The following is a 23,708-nucleotide window of genomic DNA, read 5'->3' on the forward strand; positions in this document are numbered from 1 at the left end:
CTTTGAAGCATCTCGGAGTGTGGCTTCTCCTTTGAAGCATCTCGGAGTGTGGCTTCTCCTTTGAAGCATCTCGGAGTGTGGCTTCTCCTTTGAAGCATCTCGGAGTGTGGCTTCTCCTTTGATGCATCTCGGAGTGTGGCATCTCCTCCCTTGGTTCATCTCGGCGTGTGGCTTCTCCTCCTTTGGTTCATCTCGGCTTGTGGCTTCTCCTCCTGTGGTTCATCTCGGCGTGTGGTTTCTCCTCCTGTGGTTCATCTCGGCGTGTGGCTACTCCTCCCTTGGTTCATCTCGGCGAGTGGCTTCGGCTCCCTTGGTTCATCTCGGCGTGTGGCTTCTCCTCCTGTGGTTCATCTCGGAGTGTGGCTTCTCCTCCTGTGGTTCATCTCGGAGTGTGGCTTCTCCTCCCTTGGTTCATCTTGGCTTGTGGCTTCTCCTCCCGTGGTTCATCTTGGCTTGTGGCTTCTCCTCCCGTGGTTCATCACGGCGTGTGGCTTCTCCCGTGGTTCATCTCGGAGTGTGGCTTCTCCTTTGGTTCCTCTCGGCGTGTGGCTTCTCCTCCCTTGGTTCATCTCGGCGTGTGGCTTCTCCTTCTTTGATTCATCTCGGCTTGTGGCTTCTCCTCCCGTGGTTCATCACGGCGCGTGGCTTCTCCCGTGGTTCATCTCGGAGTGTGGCTTCTCCTTTGGTTCCTCTCGGCGTGTGGCTTCTCCTCCCTTGGTTCATCTCGGCGTGTGGCTTCTCCTCCCTTGGTTCATCTCGGCGTGTGGCTTCTCCTTCTTTGATTCATCTCGGCGTGTGGCTTCTCCTCCCTTGGTTCATCTCAGCGTGTGGCTTCTCCTCCCTTGGTTCATCTCGGCGTGTGGCTTCTCCTTCTTTGATTGCTCTTGGTGCGTTAGTTGGATGCTGGGTGGGCCCAGCCTTGGCCGGGGCTCTACCTGCCCTAAGAGGCCCAGGCATGAGAGACCAGTGTGTGCGCCCAGCCTTGGCTCGGGACACGTACACCAGCTGCTTATAAAGACCTGTCCTCTGCTCTCAGGGCCTGACCAAAGATCTGACCTTGGGATCAGAGCTCATGTGCTTTCAAACCTTCATAGGAGGGTTTTGTAGAGTCGTTGCAAGGAGACGCACTGGAGAGTCTGATGTGGTGGGAAGGGAGTGTTGAGACAGACCTGGGGCATCTCCTGCTGGAAGCTGTTCTGGAGACCTCCTCCAGCAGGTCTCTGGTGCAACCTTCACACTAACATGAGGCCCTTCTGGGCTTCTAGACCCGCTTCACAGGCCACGTGGGAACTATTGTGAGACATCGAATCAGTTCGAGTGGACATCTGGCTCTGTTGGAAAGAACAGTCCCAGAGGACAGTGACACACGCCTCAACAAGGGCGAGCAGAGAGCAGTAAAGAGAACACTGCCCTGGCTTCTCTGGAACGCGTACATTTCGAGACATGTAATATTTCTACCATATCTTTAATTCAGACTAGAGGCATTAACCCAGATAGGGGCTGTACAAGCTAGGCACTAAGGCACTGTACAAGCTAGGCACTAACCCAGCTAAGTGGTGCACCAGCTAGGCACCAACCCAGCTAGGCGCTGCACAATCCGCTCTTATACACTGCCACCTCCTTTTCAAACCATTGCCTCCCTCTTTGGCACCTCTTGCCCTCTCCTAATCTCTGCTCTCCTGTTAGACTCGGCCCTTCTGGCAGGTTCACCCCTGAACATTTTGCCTTGTAAGGTTACCTCATTATAATGATTTCTGGTCTTGGCGCACTTTGTCACTGTGGCGCATTGTAAAGTGCGTGCGCTCTCTGAGTGCGTGTGTGAGATTGGCCTGACCTCCCATAGGAATGCATGGGGAATGTATGTGTCCCTGGTAGTTCCTGATTCGTGGGGAGTGCAGGTGCGAGTTTGGTATGTGCGGACTCGTGTGATTAAATGCTGCGCGATGATGTGTGCGGCGTTATTGTGTCTAGTGTGGAAGTGCCACTTCTAGAAGTTGGCCTGTCTGTGCAGTGAATGTGCTGGCTTGTGATTGGCTGGGGCTGGCTGGTGTGCCAGGCTCCTGGAGTCAGGATGGGTCTGCCCCGGTGGTGAATGGGCGATCTGCATGTTGATGGCTGGGGAGGAGTGCACCTGGGACCTGAATAGGGCTGGGCTTTCCCCCACAATGCTGGCTCCACCCCGTGTGGCGTCTGATGTCCCTGGCCTATCCTGTGAATAGAGAGGGGCTGAGCAAAACAAAGTCCTCAGGAACCAGTTGTATCTGGTTTGCCCCTTGCCTGCACCTTTAGACAAAGGAATTTTGTGTATAAAAAGAGGCTGTGACCTCTTGTAAAATGTTCTTGTTTTCCTGACTAGAATCTACCAGGGACGTGCTGCTGCTAGGGCCCAGGGGAGGGCTTGCCTCCTTGGGCCCTGCCCAGCCCCTGGATTGCTGGAGGTCTTCTTTTGGACCCTTCTGCCTGGCCTGAGGATGGCTGGGAGACTTTCTCCTTGCCCTGGAGACCTTTTTCTGGGATCCCCTGCTTGTTACTGGGACCCCTTCGCTCTGGGAGTCCTCCCTTGGGGGCTTGATGGTCTCTGCCCCCCCTCCCCCTAGCGCCTGGGAAGCGCTTTATTTTAAATTGCCCTGTTGCTGAGGGAGCCTTCCCCTTCTTATTGCAAATTATTAATGGCAGCGCGATGCTGCCCTCTTTCTTGAGGAGATTCCCCTGGTGTGGGGATCCCCCGAAATGGTTTCCCGCATATTTAATTATTTTCCTTTACGGGTGCCACCCCGTTTATTTAATTGTTTAGTAAGGGTGCCACCCTGCTTCTGCCTTTACGTTTGTGCTAGAGGGAGCCTACCCCTCGTGTTGCCCCCGAGAAAAGAAATCACAGCCGCAGTCCTGCTCTGTGAAACCGGAAGTCAGGCACCTTTGGCCGGGACGTGGGCGGGGCCTGCGATCCGGCAGGAAGTCCTGCCTGCCGCCGCCGGCCGGAAAGAGAAGCAGGCCGAGTGATGGCCGCCCGGGGCTCCCTTGAATTAGGGAGAGCCCCGGGGCAGCCAGAAAAGCACAGTACCTGTGTTGCAGGGCTCCCATGTAATGGAAGGAGCCCCGGCCGAGGAGTCCGCCCGGAGCCACGAGGGCTCCGCCTCCCGAAGTCCCGGTCCCGAGATGGGGGACCGGGTGAAGCGTGGTGCACCCCCCCCCCCGCCCCGGAGAAGCAGCTGCTGATTAGAGCTGCCTGGGAGGAGTGCGGGGTAGGAGAGCCCCAAATTGAGGCCCCACGCGCTGAAGTCCCTGTGTCCTTAAGCAGCCCCCGCTTGACAGTGGGGCTGCTCAACGATGGGGCATTTGTTTGTTTTAGGAACCGGATGGCTCCAGAGGCCCCCCCCCCGTTATTTTGAGAGCCCGAGGGCTCACACATATGCTGCATGTTCGTTCTGAGCCTGCGGGCTCCAACAGCGATGGCCCGTATTTGTTTAAAAGTCCCGTGATGGGGCTTAAGGGCATTTATTTCTTTAAGGAGTCAGTGGGCTCCTGGGGGCAAGACTTCATTACAGAGCCCCGTGGCTCTGAGGGCCCCAGTCACTTTTAGAGCCCTGTGTGGCTCCAATGCCCCGCAGCTGTTCCAGAGCCTAGAGGGCTCCAAATCCTGTAGAGCAGTTTTCTTTCAGAGAGCCAGTGAGGGCCCATGCCGCAAGTTTGATCCTACAGCTGCCCAGCAAGTAGTGGGCAGCTGCACCGTTTAGGTCTTTCTTTCTAGGGACTATATCTTTGGACTCAGGAGTGAGTCGCACTCCTTCGCCCCTACTCTGGCCCTCCCCAGCAGCGCAGCACTTAGTGCGAGCTGCAGCGTTTACGCCCTGTTCTGTCCCCAGCTGCCCAGCAAGTAGTGGGCAGCTGCTACGTTTAGGTATTGGCGCAGTGGCGCAACCTGGACTTTAAAAGTGATTTATGTGCTATTCTGTTTTCTGCGCTAACTGTGGTTTAGGTGCTATTATGATCTATGTCCTATTGCTTTTGGGTGTTAGGAAATGTACTGTGTGTTGTATGTTTTGCGCACCCTGTGTTCTGGTACCTCTGAATGTGTTTTATGCATCATGTGTCTTCCCTACACCGCTGAATGTGTTTTATGCGTCATGTGTCTTCCCTACACCGCTGAATGTGTTTTATGCGTCCTGTTTTACCTACACCGCTGAATGTGTTTTTATGCGTCATGTCTCCATTGACACGGCTGAATGTGTTTTCATGCATCATGTGTTTTCCCTACACCTCTGAATGTGTTTTATGCATCATGTGTCTTCCCTACACCGCTGAATGTGTTTTATGCGTCATGTGTCTTCCCTACACCACTGAATGTGTTTTTATGCGTCCTGTGTCTTCTTACACCCCTGAATGTGTTTTATGCGTCCTGTGTTTTCCCTACACCTCTGAATGTGTTTTTATGCATCATGTGCAAAGCTTCTAGCCTATACCTCTGAATGGGTTTTCATGCCTCATGTGTAAGCTTCTAGCCTATACCTCTGAATGTGTTTCTATGCATCATGTGTGAAGCTTCTGCTTGTTCTAGTTATACCAAGTGCTTATTCCTGACAGTGGTCCGTGTGGCCCTGTCCTGTACATATATCCCCTGTAAATTCTGCCCGTGCCTATGGCACAATGTTCATCCTGTGATTCTGATTCTGATGTGTTCTGATAATACAAAGGCTATTTTTATATAACCTTGTGTGGAGTTCCTTTTGTGGGGGGCCTGGGATGTTGTTGCTGGTGGGTGCGTGCGCAAATGCTTTACACATCGCCTCTGAGATAAGCCTGACTGCTCGTGCCAAGCTACCAAGAGGGTGAGCAGGGTTTATCTTGGCGGGTGACTTCCTTGCCCTGACTTAGAGTGGTGGTTTCTGCCTGGCTTTGGTGCAAGCCTCAGCCAACCAGAAATCCCATTTCTAACCTCTTCTCTTCCTCCTTCTACCCACGACCACTGCATCCCTCTCTCTCACACCTCCTGCCGTCGCTGGTATCCATCAAGCTAATCTCTGCTCTCTCTTCTGCCCAGGACGCCATCCGGACTCTGAACACCCTGCAGACAAATGCCAGCTACCTGGAGCAGGTGAAGCGTGAGCGGGGGAACCCCCAGCTGCAGCTGGAAGCCATGGGGGGCTTCCTGGAGCGGAGCGGGCTCAAGGTGAGTGTTGGCTGCTGTGGAGGGGTGATTGCAGGGTGGGCGAGTGCAGTATCGATGGTGGGTTGGCCTAGACCCCTCTGAGCCCTTGGCCGAATCCCCCTTCCCCTCCCGGAGCCCCAGGCCTATTCCCCCCCATGCCCCCTCCACGCCCTGTGGCCCCTGGCCCTGGTCTTTGCCCCCCGTGGCCCCTGGCCCTAGTCTTTGTCCCCCCCCGTGGCCCCTGGCCCTAGTGTGGTAAATAAATAATTAATTACCGGTACTATTTTTGAATACATTAATAATAACAGATAGCTCAATAAATAAGAGGCAGGATCCGAGGAATCTAAGTCGAACGGGCGTTATTCAGGCATAAGGGAAGGGACAGGATCGGGACAGCCTGAAATAGAATGGCATAGAAGGCAGCTGCAACGTTTCATCAACAGTACATGATATATATAGTAAAACATCACAATTACATTACATACAGTAGGCGTAACTAGTGACAAGCGTAAGATAAGAACACATGGGCGTGAAAAGAAGGCGTGCACAGGGCGTGCACGTAGACATGTGATGAGAACGTCACAGAAGTGTCATAAAGTGGGCGGATACATGGAGGGGGCTACCTGAGCAGCTGGGACCTTTAACCTAGTGGTGCGCGCAAACGGACAATGACGTGTTACCGGGGAGAACTGGGGGCTATGACTTCTGCACTAGAAGAGGAGACGAAAGTCTGCGATGTCAGGACGACATGTACCTATAGCATATCTGGTATCTGGTGTTTGGAGTACATGTTGATAGAATCTAAAAGTTATCAGGGCAAAGGCTACTTGACACTAAGACTGGTGCATGCATATACTCTTCATGTATTGCGTGTGTTATGAATCGTCTATGGAATATTAATACAGTAATTCTCTTGCATGGAGACAGAAAGACTAGACTATAACTGAAGCTGTTTATGCGGTTCAGTAGCTTAGGAATGTGAAGACGGAGAGCTGAACTGATAACTAGAGGCATAACATATTCTTGGCAGACAGGCAGGCAGAGCCAGGCCGGGCACCGCGCTGCGCGGCAGGAAGTAAGTGAAGGGTCAGGGATGCAGGTGGGGGCTGCATCGCTCCTCGGAGTGGGTTCAGAAGACTGGAGCTTGAATCTGGTGTCCGGGCCCTTTGAGGCCTAGTAACGGGGACAATTCAATGAATTAACGTGCATAATGTAAAACGTTGGCAACATAGGCCTAATACTCGTTGCTTTCACGAGAACCGGAAACTAACATATTAACGTTGGACACAACTATAATTGCGTCTTTAATCGATCATAGGGGGATATATGCATATCGATCATGCACATATAACATAGGATGGGGAACACGTAGGCACATATAACAAGGCAAAATTCAATTTTCCTCATTCCCTCCTTGTGCCCTACGTTTCCATCAGGAAACATCAATATTCATGAAACCATCTATCTGTTCATATAGCATCATTTGCTCGTCTCGAATTGTCTTGGAACGGGACTTTGGACTAGGAATACAAGAGGTAGCACACAAGCCGCAAATCGCAGGGCCACATTGTAAACAGAGGCAGCAACTGAATATGATCATTACTGCTATACCTAGGAATGACAATACTTTCCATCCCCAGGCAGATATTATACTCCAGAGCCAACCGGACCATGTCCAGGTGCCTGGATTCTGGTGTAACTGATGGGCAATTTTATGAAGTCTGGTTATAGCTGAATAAACAGACGGTGCGTTATTAGGAATGAAAATGCAGCAACTAGATCCGATGACTCTACAAGCTCCTCCCCTATCGGCCAGTATGACGTCAAGGACGAGACGATTTTGGAGCACGACAAATCTCATAGCAGATTGCTCTTCAGTTAAGTTACCTAGAGCGGAAGTAGTCTCATTCACTACTGCTTCAAGGGTTCTGGTTAGCCTACGTATTAACTTACTATTCTGGACAGGGCCTATGAAGAAAAAGAAACCTTTATTGAAGTCTTGATACTGTTCTAGGGCAGTTTCAGTTTGATCGACAATTGGGGACTCGGTCTCCCTTCTATGTCTAACGTGTACTAGATGTGTGTTTCTGTGATAATCGGATGGGGCTAGAAAAACTGGTGGCAGTAGGAAGGCAATGTAACATATTCCATCCCAATCGAGGGGCAGACGTACATATGCGGTCTGACCACACACAAAATAAGAATGACGTGAAGCTTTGAAAATAGATTTCCCACTGTCACTATACTCGACCACAGTGGTACAATCACTATGTCCTACATGTGCTGAACCATTCTTTCTGACACATAATTCGCCTTTAACGGGTAGAACTGAAATGGCAGGCAAATCTGGAGTAGTCTCGGACTGAACATTCAAGACCATGAAATTCGAGGAATAATTACCTAGATCATATACTTCATTTTCTAGATCTAACCCTGTTCTATGGGAAAGTCCTTCCTTGTCTGGAAAACATGTTCTATTCAGAAGGGATATATCATTTGAGGATGACGTTAACGTGGACCATGCTCCACACAAACCATTATGTGAAAACGGATAGGGAAAGAGTGGCAGAACTCCCTTCGGTGTCTGGAAAGGGGGGAGTCGACCACACACCCAACAATCTGTGGCATTGCTAGTCTGGTGTGAATAGTGTAACATACGGATAAACGTATTATTTCGCATGGCAAGGCGATAGGATAACTCGTGAGGAGGCAGATCACTAAAAGTGTGCTCTACTGTAACATTAGAAAACATACGTACATGTGAATTAATAGGAAAACATAAATGTAAGGCATAACTTATGCAAGTAACCATAAGACTCAGAAATATCATGAAATACAAAGTAACAATGCATCTACTTCGAAGATTCTTTTGATAACGTATTCTCTTAGAGTTTTGACTAACTCTCTCACTGTGTTGGTCTATCTCATACATGTCAGGAACCTGTCTAACCGCTTCACCCGAGAGGGACTTAGACAATTAAACTGGCTGACTTACTAGACCTTAACTTTTCTTTATACTCCTGCTGCAGAGTTTTCTCTAACAGGGGAAGTTTAGATTCAGTGTCTGGGCAGTCCTTGAGAACGGGGCAGTCCTTGAAAACAGTCTTTGGTTTTAGTCCATGGAATCTCTTTACATGACTGGAGTGCAACCACCCCTTCCTGCCTTCAATCTTCACGGCGGTCCTTGTTGTTAGTAGCACAAGTCTCGGCTCCTTCCAGCGGGACTCCAGCGGACTTGAACGATCAAAATTACGAATCAAAACGAGGTCGCCTGGTATGACCTCATGCGGTTTCACTTCGGTGTTGTCTGGAAAAGCAGCGGCAACCTGTGAACGACAAGAGTGTAGTGCAGACATCAAGGAGGCCAGGTAATCTGTCAGCATATTACTGTCAACATCTGTAATTGTACGTGGTCTAGGTGTACCCCACATATTTGGGGGACGACCGAACACTACCTCGAAAGGGGACAGACCTGAACGGGAGTGAGCGACCATTCTCATATAAAAAAGGGCGACTGGCAGGGCTATTATCCAATCTACGCCTTTCTCTGCGCATACTTTGGCAATGCGGATTTTCAGAGTCTGATTATGTCTCTCTACGAGACCGGCTGCTTCGGGATGTCGTACACAATGGAACTTCCACTGCTACCCTAACAGAAGGGATACTTGTTTCATAAGCTCGGATGAGAATGGCTGGCCGTTATCTGAATACACGACCCTAGGTAAACCATAACGGGGGAAAAACTCACGAACCAACTGCCTGGCAGTGGTCGCAGCAGTGTAATCTGGGACTGGATATGCTTCTGTCCATCTGGACAAAGCACATACAACTACGAGGACATACTTGAAACCTCGACATCGCTCCATCTGAATATAATCCATCTGGAGGACTTCAAAAGGGTGGTCAGGAGGATGGAATCCACCTTGTTCCACCGGGACACCTTTACCTGGATTGAACTGACAACAGATCATACAGGTACGCACTTTCTGCTTGGCTGCTGCTCGTAAATGCTTGTTAAACCAGAGGTTCTGAATACTGTCTAACATGGCCTTTTCTCCTAAGTGTGCTGGACTATGTGCGGTGTTGATAATGACTTGAACCATAGAGTCGGGGAGAAACCATGTGGCTTTTCCCTTCGTCAACCATCCCTGATCTGTCTGGACCCCTCCTTGTTCAGACCATTTCTTGATTTCGTCGGGAGTAGCATGTGACTGTATGTCTAGTACATCTTGTGTAGGGTCCTTAACTGTCATACAAGTAGTCTGGACGGGAATGTCTGTCTGTGTCGTGTTAACTGGAATGTCTGGAGTGTGAGCTTGGCTGTTCGATCTGCTAGATTGTTACCCTGGGAAATGATGTCAGTGACTTTCGTATGTGCCTTGCACTTCATGATAGCGATAGCTGTCGGTAAATGTATTGCATCTAACAGAGCTTGAATGAGGGGGCCATGCTGAATCTTAGTTCCATGAGAAGTCATGAAACCTCTCTCTTGCCAGAGTACTCCAAAGTTGTGTACGACTCCGAATGCATAACGTGAATCTGTGTATATGTTTACTTTCAGGTTCTTAGCTCGTATGCAGGCTTGGGTCAGAGCGACGAGCTCTGCTGCTTGAGCAGACAGGGTGTCAATACGATGTGTTTCTATAACTTCAGTGTCAGTAGTCACTGCATACGCGGCTACTAGTTCTCCTGTACTTGTTCTCATACATGAACCATCCACATAAAGTGTCAGGTCGGGATCAGGTAATGCAATGTCTGTCAAGTCTTGTCTTGGCTTTGTCATGGTGTTAACAACTTCCACACAGTCATGTGTGGCAGGATTTGAAGTAACTGACGGTAACAGTGTAGCTGGATTTAAAATGTTGCAGCGTCTGATTTCTATGTGTGGCTGAAACAATGTCAGTTCATAACCTGTTAAACGTGCAATAGTCAAGTGCTGAGTCTGTGTTCGGTTTAAAAGAACTTCCACGGAGTGTGGAACTTGTACTGTCAGGGAATGTCCTAACACTATGGAATCACTCTGTCTGATAGCTAGAGCTGTGGCTGCAACTGACTTGAGGCACGCAGGCAGAGCCTGGGCCACCGGATCTAATGTGCTAGAAAAATAAGCACAGGGCTTGTATTGTCCTGCTTGATCTTGTGTGAGAACAGATAATGCAGTACCATCACGTTCAGTGACAAAAAGTGTAAAAGGCTTACTGTAGTTTGGTGTTGCTAGAACAGGTGCTTGGCATAAAGCTTTCTTTAACTCATTGAAAACAAGTGTATGTTCCTGGGTCCAAGGGAGGACAGTCGATGCGGCTGCCTCCTGTGTCGTTAACTGTATCAGTGGCTTAGCTAGATATGCATACTGAGGAATCCATTGTCTGCAATAAGAAGTGAGGCCGATAAAGGCTCGTACCTCCTTCTGTGTCTTGGGTTGTGGAAGATGTGCTATTAACTGGATACGGTCAGGTGTCAACTGCCTACCCCTCTTGGACAGTAAGTGTCCTAGGTAGACCACTTGCTGGACACAGAATTGCAATTTAGAAGGGGACACCTTGTGCCCCATCTCGGCCAGAAAATACAAAACTGTAAGTGACGCACGTTCGCAGTCACGTTCAGAACGGGCTGTGATCAATAGATCATCGACATACTGGAGCAGAGCAGTGTCAGTTGGCATGTGAATATTGTCTAGTTGTCTTTTAAGTGCTTGACTGTAAATACTAGGACTTTCTGTGAAGCCTTGAGGAGCTTGTGTAAATTTATAGCTTCTTCCATTTAAACAGAATCCGAAAAGGAACTGGCTGTCTGGATGAATGGGGACACTAAAGAATGCGTTCTTGAGATCAATAACAGTGAAGAACGTAGCTTCGGAATCAATGGCTGTCAATAGGGAAGAAATATCTGGGACCACTGGGTACTGGGGTATGATACATTTATTAAGTTCTCGAAGGTCAATCACTAATCGATAAACTGGAGGTGCATTTGGATCAGTACGTTTCAGAATCGGAATGATAGGAGAATTACATACATTGGAGTCAGTTTCTACAACCACTCCTTGAGCAATAGGCTCGTCAATAATTTTGGATAAGGCTGCTACAGCCTCAGGTGGCAATTTGTACTGTCGGATTCGTGGTAATACAACACCTTTCTTCAGGGTAACACGATGGGGTGTAATGTGCATACAACCTACATCAGTTGGACCTTGCGCCCATAAATGCTGAGGTACATTCAATAATCTTGGATCAAAATCACGTAATACATAATGACCTTTAAAATCGCGCAAAAACAATCGTACCCCTTCTGGGGAGCAGCATATGACTGCTCCTAATTCCTTCAGGGTCTTAATGCCTAGTAAATTTTCTGGACATGATTTCGTAAGTAACAAGTCTGTAGTTCGGGACAATGGACCAACTTCTAGAGTAACTGGTTTCGATATTTCATTAACAATAGGCTTTCCTGAAAATCCAAGGGAAACATTTCTAGAGCCTGACAGTGGAGCCCCTGGAACCTCGTCATGACTGATGGTAGTCCTACTTGCCCCTGTATCAATCAGAAACTTTCTGTCTTTCCCTAATACTTGACTGTGTACATAGGGACCCTCTTGATCTACAGGTATCTCGATGAGAGGCAAGCCAACCTCCCTCTCTAGGCTGTTTCATGAATACGGCTGATAATCTGGATACTCTGACTGTGCGTACTGGTACATCTGCTGTGTAACGTGTTGTGTGGCAGCTATAGGCTGCGGTACTGTAACTGTCTGTTGTGCATTCTGCGGTAGCTGGGAAGTCTGTGAAACTTGTTCTTGTCTAGGCGGACGTGGTCTCTCTTTCGTTTTACCAGTAGCTATGTTGTGTTTCAGAACTGCACATTCATTTATATAATGACCTTGCTGTTTACAGTAATTGCATGTCCCCTTAACGGGAGCTGCAGGATGACTAGTTTGATTCGTACCCCTCTTCTGACTGTCTTGCGGAACAGATTGTGCAACTAGTACTTTCATTTTCGTGTCTTTCATACGTCTCTTTTCATGTTCCTGCTCTTCCCTGATTCTGTTCTGGTGGTACTGGAGCATCTGGAGCATTTGTGACGGAGTATTAGCTTGCCAGGTACTTTCAACTTTCAGTACTCGATTTTTAACTTGTGGACTTGAATTCTCGACTAGTTTGGTAACAAAAAGATGTGGATACGATTCACTACTTGTTTTCAGACCACTATTAATAATGAAACATTTCTCAAATCTAGAATAAAAATCACTAGTATCTTCGTCTTGTTTCTGTTTACAGGCTGAGATGGCATCCCAATCTTCCTTTTTCGTGGCTAATAATCTTGGCAAGACTTGTATTAGTAACTCGGGCAATGCTTTAGCTTTATCCCCAAGACCGGTACCTGGAACTCGTGTGTTATCTTCAGCCTCTAATGCGGTCCAATCTATCTTTTTCTCTCCCACCTCCCATTCTTTTTCTTTGAGTTTTTCATATATGCCCGCAGGCAACAGGACCTTTAACATTTTAATGATATCGGGATACGTGTATTCTCCCATACGGAGCATGTCCTTTAATTCACGGTGGAACCCTGCTGGATCTTTATCGTGACAGGGTATTAACTTTTTCATTTCAAGAAGTTCTATTTTCGTGATAGGGGTGTAAACAAATACTCGTTCTAGATCACCCCCCTCTCCCTTAACTGGATGTACTTCTCGTAACGGATTCTGTCTATATAGAATGATTTTCTTACTGGGGGTGGGACAGGAACAAAATGCGGATTCAGGAACGTTCTGTATTTGTGGCGCTGTTCTAGAATGACACTAATTAAATTGGTGCCTAGACCTTTCCATCTGTATTGGAGTAACTCGTTCAGTACATCATGTAAAGGACCTGGATCAGAATGCTGATCCTCATACAGTGTAATGAGGTGCTGGATCATATATGAGGGAAGTTATCCCGAAACCCAAGCCATGTCTCGGGCGATACCCAAAAACCCGGGACATGTATCGGGTCTAGAGATTCATCAGTCCAACAAGTACCGACTTGCACCCACCTGGGTGATCCACTATTGCACTACAAGTACCAGAATCCCGAGGGGCGATCCGGAGGAGGGGCTAGCGGTGTGCGCTCCATTGCGGTGGTTTCAATTGATTGGCTCCCTTGAGCTTTGAGCCGACGGGCTCCTGGATGCTGCCCTGCGTGCCGGTTCGGGCATCGAGGCCATTGACGGTTGCTTGGCGGCCTTCTCCTCCACCCCTAACCATTTCTCTACTGATGAGGGAAGTTATCCCGAAACCCAAGCCATGTCTCGGGCGATACCCAAAAACCCGGGACATGTATCGGGTCTAGAGATTCATCAGTCCAACAAGTACCGACTTGCACCCACCTGGGTGATCCACTATTGCACTACAAGTACCAGAATCCCGAGGGGCGATCCGGAGGAGGGGCTAGCGGTGTGCGCTCCATTGCGGTGGTTTCTCTGGATCATATACGTACCCACCAGACGCTGCTCGGCTGGGGGCAGTTTCAGAAACGTTTGGGCCACTATTTCATCTGGAAACGTGGTGGAATCATTAGTCCATCGGACTGCTGATCGGGCTAGTTCTTGTTCATGCATGGTACTAAGCTCGCTATAACCTATTCGTGATTTCAGAATTTGATCGGTGGCCTGGAATACTGTTCAAGAGAACACTGTTCTGGTACTGAAGGAGGAAAAACTTTCTTGTAATCTAGGCGCGAATGTCGGTCGGAAAGTCTAGTTCTACCTACATACGCTATCCTGGCGGGATTCTCGCTGTCTACCTCTTCACTAGAAGAGTCATTCTCTTTCTCGGTTGCTCTTTTTGCTTCCTCTTTCTGGTGTATACTTATAATTTCCTTACGAATTTTCTTGTACATACTTTCTATACTACCTAGTGTCTTGTGCTTTCCCTCGGCTATATTGTCACTCCACCTAGTCAGGCCTTTCATCTCGTCTTGGTCTTTATCAGGATAATCTTGTTCTCTTATTAAACAGTTAATCAAGAACTGTAAAATCATATGTTGAATCTCGGCTTTCCTTTGTGCCATAGCTTCGTGAATACTTCCTGGATTTTCTCCTGTACGGACAAAACGATATATTTTGTCTAGATGTTCCTTCATGTCGGTCAGGGTGACCAAAAAGTTGGCAACCCGTCTTAAACGTACTGAATATAATACCATGTGATCTTCGCCTGGAACTGGATCATATATACAGTCTGTAAGAAGTCTCTTGAGGTCTGCGTATGTAGCCACTTTTGGCGTACGCTGTAACGCTGCGTCTCGCGGCGTCAGTCGTCTTACTTGAGGCGGGGTGATAGGAGCACCTCCCCCCGCACCTCCTGAACTGGAATCGTCAGTTAATACTGTACGTGCTGGTAAAGTGACTGGCAAAACGGGTACACCTAATGTGGGCTGGTCCGGGGGTACTGGCACATTAACTTGACCCCCGGGACCAGTGGCTGGAGGAACAGGAATTACATTATTTACAGGATGCTGCGGGTGAACAGGCGGAATACGATTTGCATATGCTGGGACTGTGTCGTCCAAGTAGGACGAAAGAAAAATTTCAGCTGCGGTCGGTTTATGACGTAGCTTAATCGGGACCAATGGTGGCGGTAAATTACAGGGTGCTTCCGGGGTTGCCTTCGGCAAGCCCTCGGCAAGAAGAGGATACATACCTTTAATAAGGGCATTTCTCTGTCTGTCGGACTGTTCTGCTCTAACTCGTTCACCTTCTTCGATTAATTCCCTTTCTTGGGCTTTTTCTGCGGATTTCCTATTTAATTCTGTTTTTCTGAATTCTTTTTTGGTTCTTTTATGAGATTCTTTACGCCATAACTCGATGGCATCTTTCTGGGATTGTCTGGCTTTCTTTTTCCATAATGCTTCTTCTACTCGCATGATGCACTCGGCATCCCATGTACCTGATACAGGCCATCTATATTTCTCTTCAAGATGTTTGGTGTAATCCACCCATAAGTCTAGATATAATATGGCATCTAAGCCATGCTTGTGATACATAAAATGTCCAGGACTGTCCCTAGGAGGGACAGGAACTGATTCTTCGAGTAACCCTTTTCTGGTCTTTATCTGACGTAATTTCGAAAACAGAGGCATGGCTGAGTTATACTTGCGAACACAATACACAATAATCACAGTGATGAAATGGCAAACAAATCACTCATACCACGACATAGAAATACATTAATAACAGTTCGAACAGAATACTACCTGATACACTGAAAACATAACACTTGAATTTCTCGAGAACGGACTTACTAGAATTACTGGATGCACTGCTAAAACAGTACAGAACATACCGGTCTCGTAAAGAGACACGTCATACCGTATCCACCTAGGTGAATACTTCGGACTGGATCTGTGTACCCAAACCCATCGGACCAGGAACAAACTAATGAACCTGTCTAGATACTTCCCCCGCAACGGTACTCACCGGGAAGCAGAAACTGAAGGCCTCGGACTGGACTGGACTGCTACGACGTCGGACTACGAACTTCGGACTTCAGGAACAGGTGGGCCTCCGGATACCTCGGACCTTGCTCTCTCGGCTTGAGCTCTGGTCGGGACGAACCGCATTCCACACCGCCTCGTCTGGATGCCGGACCGCAGTCTCCGTCTCCTCCGTGGGCCTGAGGGAGACTTGAAGCAGAAATATCTGCACGTGCACGGTAGAGTTCCGTCACGGCTGTAGAAGGGTCAGGGGGCCTGCGTTACGTCGCCGGCGCGTGGGGAAGGGGCTCGTCCCTATTCGGGCGCCATTATGTGGTAAATAAATAATTAATTACCGGTACTATTTTTGAATACATTAATAATAACAGATAGCTCAATAAATAAGAGGCAGGATCCGAGGAATCTGAGTCGAACGGGCTTTATTCAGGCATAAGGGAAGGGACAGGATCGGGACAGCCTGAAATAGAATGGCATAGAAGGCAGCTGCAACGTTTCATCAACAGTACATGATATATATAGTAAAACATCACAATTACATTACATACAGTAGGCGTAACTAGTGACAAGCGTAAGATAAGAACACATGGGCGTGAAAAGAAGGCGTGCACAGGGCGTGCACGTAGACATGTGATGAGAAAGTCACAGAAGTGTCATAAAGTGGGCGGATACATGGAGGGGGCTAACTGAGCAGCTGGAACCTTTAACCTAGTGGTGCGCGCAAACGGACAATGACGTGTTACCGGGGAGAACTGGGGGCTATGACTTCTGCACTAGAAGAGGAGACGAAAGTCTGCGATGTCAGGACGACATGTACCTATAGCATATCTGGTATCTGGTGTTTGGAGTACATGTTGATAGAATCTAAAAGTTATCAGGGCAAAGGCTACTTGACACTAAGACTGGTGCATGCATATACTCTTCATGTATTGCGTGTGTTATGAATCGTCTATGGAATATTAATACAGTAATTCTCTTGCATGGAGACAGAAAGACTAGACTATAACTGAAGCTGTTTATGCGGTTCAGTAGCTTAGGAATGTGAAGACGGAGAGCTGAACTGATAACTAGAGGCATAACATATTCTTGGCAGGCAGGCAGAGCCAGGCCGGGCACCGCGCTGCACGGCAGGAAGTAAGTGAAGGGTCAGGGATGCAGGTGGGGGCTGCATCGCTCCTCGGAGTGGTTTCAGGAGACTGGAGCTTGAATCTGGTGTCCGGGCCCTTTGAGGCCTAGTAACGGGGACAATTCAATGAATTAACGTGCATAATGTAAAACGTTGGCAACATAGGCCTAATACTCGTTGCTTTCACGAGAACCGGAAACTAACATATTAATGTTGGACACAACTATAATTGCGTCTTTAATCGATCATAGGGGGATATATGCATATCGATCATGCACATATAACATAGGATGGGGAACACGTAGGCACATATAACAAGGCAAAATTCAATTTTCCTCACTAGTCTTTGCCCCCCGTGGCCCCTGGCCCTAGTCTTTGCACCCCCCGTGGCCTCTGGCTCTAGTCTTTGCCCCCAATGGCCCCTGGCCCTAGTCTTCGCCCCCATGGCCCCTGGCCCTAGTCTTCGCCCCCCCCGTGGCCCCTGGCCCTAGTCTTCGCCCCGCCCGTGGCCCCTGGCCCTAGTCTTCGCCCCCCCGTGGCCCCTGGCCCTAGTCTTCGCCCCCCCGTGGCCCCTGGCCCTAGTCTTCGCCCCCCCGTGGCCCCTGGCCCTAGTCTTCGCCCCCCCGTGGCCCCTGGCCCTAGTCTTCGCCCCCCCGTGGCCCCTGGCCCTAGTCTTCGCCCCCCCCGTGGCCCCTGGCCCTAGTCTTCGCCCCCCCGTGGCCCCTGGCCCTAGTCTTCGCCCCCCCCCTGGCCCCTGGCCCTAGTCTTTGCCCCCCGTGGCCCCTTGCCCTAGTCTTTGCCCCCCGTGGCCCCTGTCCCTAGTCTCCCCCCCACCCCACCCCCCGTGGCCCCTGCCCCTAGTCTTTGCCCCCCGTGGCCCCTGGACCTAGTCTCTCCCCCCCGCCCCCCCTGTGGCCCCTGGCCCTAGTCTCCACCCCCCTCCCCCCCCCGTGGCCCCTGGCCCTAGTCTTCGCCCCCCGTTGCCCCTGGCCCTAGTCTTCGCCCCCGTGGCCCCTGGCCCTAGTCTTCGCCCCCGTGGCCCCTGGCCCCAGTCTTCCCCCCCCCCCCCCCACGTGGCCCCTGACCCAAGTCTTCCTAATCCCCTACCCCTTGGCCCCCATCACTAGTATCCTGGCCCATGGCCCTAGTCCTCCCATGGCCCTAGTCTTCCCCCCTCTCCCCCCATGGCCACTGGCCTTTTCCCCCCCCCTGGTCTCTGGGCCAGACCTTCCCCCACGTGGCCACTCTCCTCCCCACCCCCCGGCCTAGTCTCCCCCCCCCCCCCCCCCTCGTCTCCCCCCCCCCTCCCCCCCACCTCGTGGCTCTTGGCCCTAGTCTTCCCCCCCCCCGGGGCCCTTGGCCCTAGTCTACCCCCCTGTGGCCCTTGGCCCTAGTTCCCCCCCCCGTGGCCCCTGGCCCTAGTCTTCCCCCTGTGGCCCACGGGCCTAATCTTCCCCCCGGTGGCCCCTGGGCCTAGTCTTTCCCACCCCGTGGCCCCTGGCCCTATTCTCCCTCCCCCCGTGGCCCCTGGCCCTTGTCTCCCCCCCGTGGCCCCTGGCCTTCGCCCCCCGTGGCCCCTGGCCCTAGTCCCCCCCCCCCCCTGTGGCACCTGGACCTAGTCCCCCCCCCCCGTGGCCCCTGGACCTAGTCCCCCCCCCCCCGTGGCCCCTGGCTCTAGTCCCCCCCCGTGGCCCCTGGCCCTAGTCTTCCCCCCCCCCGTGGCCCTAGTCTTCCCCCCCCCCGTGGCCCCTGTCTTCCCCCCCCCCCCCCGTGGCCCCTGTCTTCCCCCCCCGTGGCCCCTGGCCCTAGTCTTCCCCCCCGTTGCCCCTGGCCCTAGTCTCCCCCCCGTTGCCCCTGGCCCTAGTCTTCCCCCCCGTTGCCCCTGGCCCTAGTCTTCTCCCCCCTCCCCGTGGCCCCTTGCCCTAGTCTTCCCCCCGTGGCCCCTGACCCAAGTCTTCCTAATCCCCTACCCCTTGGCCCCCATCACTAGTATCCTGGCCCATGGCCCTAGTCTTCCCCCCCTCCCCCATGGCCACTGGCCTTCCCCTCCCCCCCCCCCCCCCATGGTCTCTGGGCCAGACCTTCCCCCACGTTGCCACTCTCCTCCCCACCCCCCCGGCCTAGTCTCCCCCCCCCCCACCTCGTGGCTCTTGGCCCTAGTCTTCCCCCCCCCCCCCCCAGGGCCCTTGGCCCTAGTCTACCCCCCTGTGGCCCTTGGCCCTAGTCTCCCCCCCCCCCTGTGGCCCCTGACCCTAGTCTTTCCCCCCGCCCCGTGGCCCCTGGCCCTAGTCTTCCCCATGTGGCCAAGGGGCCTAATCTTCCCCCCCCCCTGTGGCCCCTGGGCCTAGTCTTCCCCACCCCGTGGCCCCTGGCCCTAGTCTCCCCCCCCCCGTGGCCCCTGGCCCTAGTCTTCTCCCCTGTGGCTCCTGGCCCTAGTCTTCCCCCCCCCCGTGGCCCCTGGCCCTAGTCTCCCCCCGTGGCCTTAGTCTTCCCCCCCCCGTGCCCCCTGGCCCTAGTCTTTCCCCCCCCCCCCCTCCCCCCCTCCCTCCCCCCGTGGACCCTGGCCTTAGTCTTCCCCCTCCCGTAGCCCCTTGCCCTAGTCTTCCCCTGGCCCTAGTCTTTCCCCCCTGTGGCCCCTGGCCCTAGTCTTCCCTCCCCGTTGCTCCTGGCCCTAGTCTCCCCCCCCCCCCGTGACCCCTGGCCCTACTTTTCCCTCCCTGTGGCCCCTGGCCCTAGTCTTCCCCCCGTGGCCCCTGGCCTTCTCTCCCCCCGCCACCCCCCCCCGTGGCAACTGGCCCTGGTCCCCCATCCCCCCATCCCCCCCTCCCCTGGCCACTGACCCTGGTGTTTCCCCCCGTGGCCCCTGGCCCCAATCTTCCTGCCCTGGTGCCCCTGGCCCTTGTTCCGCCCCCTCCGTGGCGCCTGACCCTAGTCTCTCCACCTCCCCCCCCCCGTGTTCTCCGGCTCCAGTTTCCCCCCATCCACCCCCTTGTTGCTCTGGCCCTAGTCTCAACCCTCCATCCTCCATGACCCATGGCACTAGTTTCCTATCCTGGCCCTCGTCTCCTAGTCTGCCCCCCCATGGCTCCTGGCCCAAGTCTCCCCTCTTCTCCCTCCCACTCCCTCTAGCGGCTTGTACAGTGCCCATTCTGTGCCTGGCTCCTCTACTGCCCCCTCCCTGCACCCCGTCCTCCTGCAACTGGTTGTATGATGCCTGTGGGTGGGTACTCTACTGCTCCTCTGTGCGACATGGAGTGGGTATACATGGACCGGGGATGGTGAGTTCCTGTTGGCACGGGGTGGGTATACATGGACTGGGGATGGTGAGGTCCTGTTGGCACGGGGTGGTTATACATGGACTGGGGATGGTGAGTTCCTGTTGGCACGGGGTGGGTATACATGGACCGGGGATGGTGAGGTCCTGTTAGCACGGGGTGGGTATACATGGCCTGGGATGGTGAGTTCCTGTTGGCACGGGGTGGTTCTACATGGACCTGGGATGGTGAGGTCCTGTTGGCACGGGGTGGGTATACATGGCCTGGGATGGTGAGGTACTGTTGGCACGGGGTGGGTATACATGGACCGGGGATGGTGATGGGGGGGTGGGACGGCGGCTTCACTTGGGGCAATGCAGGAGCGCGGAGTAGGCTCCCGCCGCTTCCTGCTTCGTCTCGCTCCGCGGTGGGGGCGGGACTTGGGGATCTCCTCGGGCCGGCAGCCAATCACGGTGCGGCCCGGGGGAAAGACGCCATGGGGGTGTCCCAGGCCGGCAGTCAATCCCAGCGCGGCCCGGGGAGGACGTCACGAGGGGTCCCGGGCCAGCGGCGGTGAACTCGGGGATACGACGAGGGGTAGGCTCCCTCGAAATAAGTAATAAGGCGAGGTGGGCACTCGCTGGGGGCCCAGAAATCTGCAAATAAACGGGGCAAATGCCGGGTGGGCACCGGCTGAGAGCAACAGCGCTCCCAAGCGCTAGGCAGAAGAAAAGCGCTCTCAAGCGTTAGGCAAAAATAAAGCGCTTCCAGGCGCAAGGGTCCCAAAAGTACAGGGACCAGCACAAAGTCCTTCCAGAGTCCAGGACAGGAGTAGTCCAGGGGCTGGGCAGGGCCCAGGGAGGCAAGCCTTCCCCTGGGCCCCAGCAGCAGCTCGCCCCTGGCAGATTAGAGTTGGAAACAAGAACCTTTTGTAAGGAGACACAGCCCCTTTTTATACCGTGAATTCCTTTGTCTCAGGGTGCAGGGTGGGGGAAAAACCAGCCGCAGCAGGTTTTGTTGCACTCTGATGTGCTCAACCACCCTTTCACTGGCCAGGCTAGGGACATTAGACGCACCACAGGGGGCAGAGCCAGCATTGTGTGGGGAAAGCCCAGCTCTCTTCAGGTCCCAGGTGCACCCCTCCCTCACATCACACATGCTAATCTCTCCACTCACCACCGGGGCAGACCCATCATGACTCATGGAGCCTGGCACACCAGCCAGCTTCAGCCAATCACAAGCCAGCACATTCACTGCACAGAAAGGCACACTTCTAGAAGTGGCACTTCCATATTAGACACAAAAACGCTGCACGCATAATTGCGCAGCATTCAATCACACGAGTACGCACATACCAAACTCGGGCCTGCACACCCCACGCATCAGGAACTACCAGGGACACATACATTCCCCATGCATTACTATGGGAGGGCAGGCCTATCTCACCACACGCACTCTGCACACGCACTTTCCACTGGGACACAGTGAAAGTGCGCAGAAACCAAGAATCACCATCCCCAGGTCACATATAAAAAAGCAAAAAGTTCAGGGGTGAGCCTGCCAGTAGGGCCAAGTTCAACAGTGAGTTCCTGTTGGCATGGGATGTGTATACTGGGACCGGGGTTGGTGAGTTCCTGTTGGCACAGGTGGGTATACATGGACCGGGAATGGTGTGTTCCTATTGGCACGCGGCCTGGGATCGGTATACATGTACCAGGGATGGTGGGTGCCCATTGGCACACAGCATGGGGTGGGTATACATGGACGAGGTTGGTGAGTTCATGTTGGCAGACGGTCGGTATGTGGACTGCAGTTGGTGAGTTCCTGCTGGCACGAGTTGGGAATACATGGACCAGGGATGGTGAGTTCCTGTTGGCACGTGGCATGGGGTGTGTATGTGGATCGTTGGCCACCTGTGGTACTGGGTTGAACTTACACAGTTGTTGCTTCAGTGGTCTATTTTTTTCCATCAGGTTGAAGACTTGGACCAGTTGAACATTATCCACGTCACTGGTACGAAGGGTAAGGTAAGGACCCATGGGTGATCTGTCCCCGCAGACCCAGTAGTGCTGCCTTGGAGTGTGATACCCTGGAGCCCACGCTCCTCAGCAAATGGGCGCTGATCCCATGTGAAAGCAGAAACCAGCATTGCTTTGCCAGACTGAGGCCACAGACCCCGCCACCGACCCATCATGCACCCCTCTGACAGGCACAAGAGCCCACACACGCCACCGACCCATCATGCACCCCTCTGACAGGCACAAGAGCCCACAACCCCCACTGACCCATCATGTACCCCTCTGACAGGCACAAAAGCCCACACCCACCACTGACCCATCATGCACCCCTCTGACAGGCACAAAAGCCCACACCCACCACTGACCCATCATGCACCCCTCTGACAGGCACAAGAGCCCACACACGCCATCGACCCATCATGCACCCCTCTGACAGGCACAAGAGCCCACACACGCCACCGACCCATCATGCACCCCTCATGCACCCCTCTGACAGGAACAAAAGCCCACACCCGCCACCGACCCATCATGCACCCCTCTGACAGGCACAAGAGCCCACACGCGCCACCGACCCATCATGCACCCCTCTGACAGGCACAAGAGCCCACACACGCCAATAGGCAGCCCTCGCATACAACTCCCCTGAAGGTGCAATTCCGCATGTCACGACAGCAAGACAAGCATTCACCCCACAGACCCTACTCTACCCCATCGCACACCCCATTTGCAGCTGTTGGCCCACAGACCCCAGCGCCAAGACTACACTTCAGCCCTCCTGAAGCTGTGGGGCCATAACCCCCACCTGAGGCGGAGGACACAGACCCCCACCTGAAGCAGAGGACACAGCACCCCCGCCCCCATGTAGCTACAAAGACCCAGACCCTTCCCGAAGCTCTGAGGCTACAGACCCGTCTGGCAGCCCTATCATGCCAGCATCTGTTCCTGGTAATCTTAAGCACCGCGTTGTCACCCAGTGATCAGAGGCTTCGACCCTCTCTCTGCGTGCAGGTGACGTGTGCTGCCCAGAGCTCAGGGACAGACTGGAGCAATCATGGAGTGTTGAGGGCTGACTGGTCACCAGGGTCTGGATCCTGGGCCAGGGTCTGGAGCCTGCTGGGTGAGTGTGTGGCCTTTGGGTAAGGGTTGGTCGGAACCTGCTGGGTGAGTGAGGTGGCCTTTGGGTAGGGGTGGGTGGGAGCCTACTGGGTGAGTGCGATGGCCTTTGGGCAGGGGTGGGTGGGAGCCTGCTGGGTGAGTGCGATGGTCTTTGGGTAGGGGTGAGTGTGAGCCTGCTGGGTGAGTGCGATGGTCATTGGGTATGGGTGGGTGGGAGCCTGCTGGGTGAGTGCGATGGTCTTTGGGTAGGGGTGGGTGGGAGCCTGCTGGGTGAGTGCGATGGTCTTTGGGTAGGGGTGGGTGGGAGCCTGCTGGGTGAGTGTGATGGTCTTTGGGTAGGAGTGGGTGGGAGCCTGCTGAGTGAGTGAGGTGGCCTTTGGGTAGGGGCGGGTGGGAGCCTGCTGGGTGAGTGTGATGGTCTTTGGGTAGGGGTGGGTGGGAGCCTGCTGGATGAGTGCGATGGCCTTTGGGTAGGGGTGGGTGGGAGCCTGCTGGGTGAGTGCGTTGGTCTTTGGGTAGGGGTGGGTGGGAGCCTGCTGGGTGAGTGCGATGGCCTTTGGGTAGGAGTGGGTGGGAGCCTGCTGGGTGAGT

General features: G+C 52.9%; 1 protein-coding gene across 3 annotated transcripts in view; it reads left to right on the top strand.

The window, feature by feature from the left end:
• The window catches only part of FPGS (folylpolyglutamate synthase), a 295,989-nt gene that overhangs the window by 104,280 nt on the left and 168,001 nt on the right, over positions 1-23,708 (top strand). For all 3 annotated transcript variants that reach the window (XM_078646660.1, XM_078646658.1, XM_078646659.1), the window contains exons 2-3: positions 5,039-5,167; positions 21,957-22,010. In XM_078646660.1, the coding sequence (XP_078502786.1) occupies positions 5,039-5,167; positions 21,957-22,010 (183 nt within the window). The remainder of the gene's footprint in view (positions 1-5,038; positions 5,168-21,956; positions 22,011-23,708) is intronic.

The sequence above is a fragment of the Lissotriton helveticus genome, chromosome 5_2, assembly GCF_964261635.1.
Source record: "Lissotriton helveticus chromosome 5_2, aLisHel1.1, whole genome shotgun sequence".
Lineage (NCBI taxonomy): Eukaryota > Metazoa > Chordata > Amphibia > Caudata > Salamandridae > Lissotriton > Lissotriton helveticus.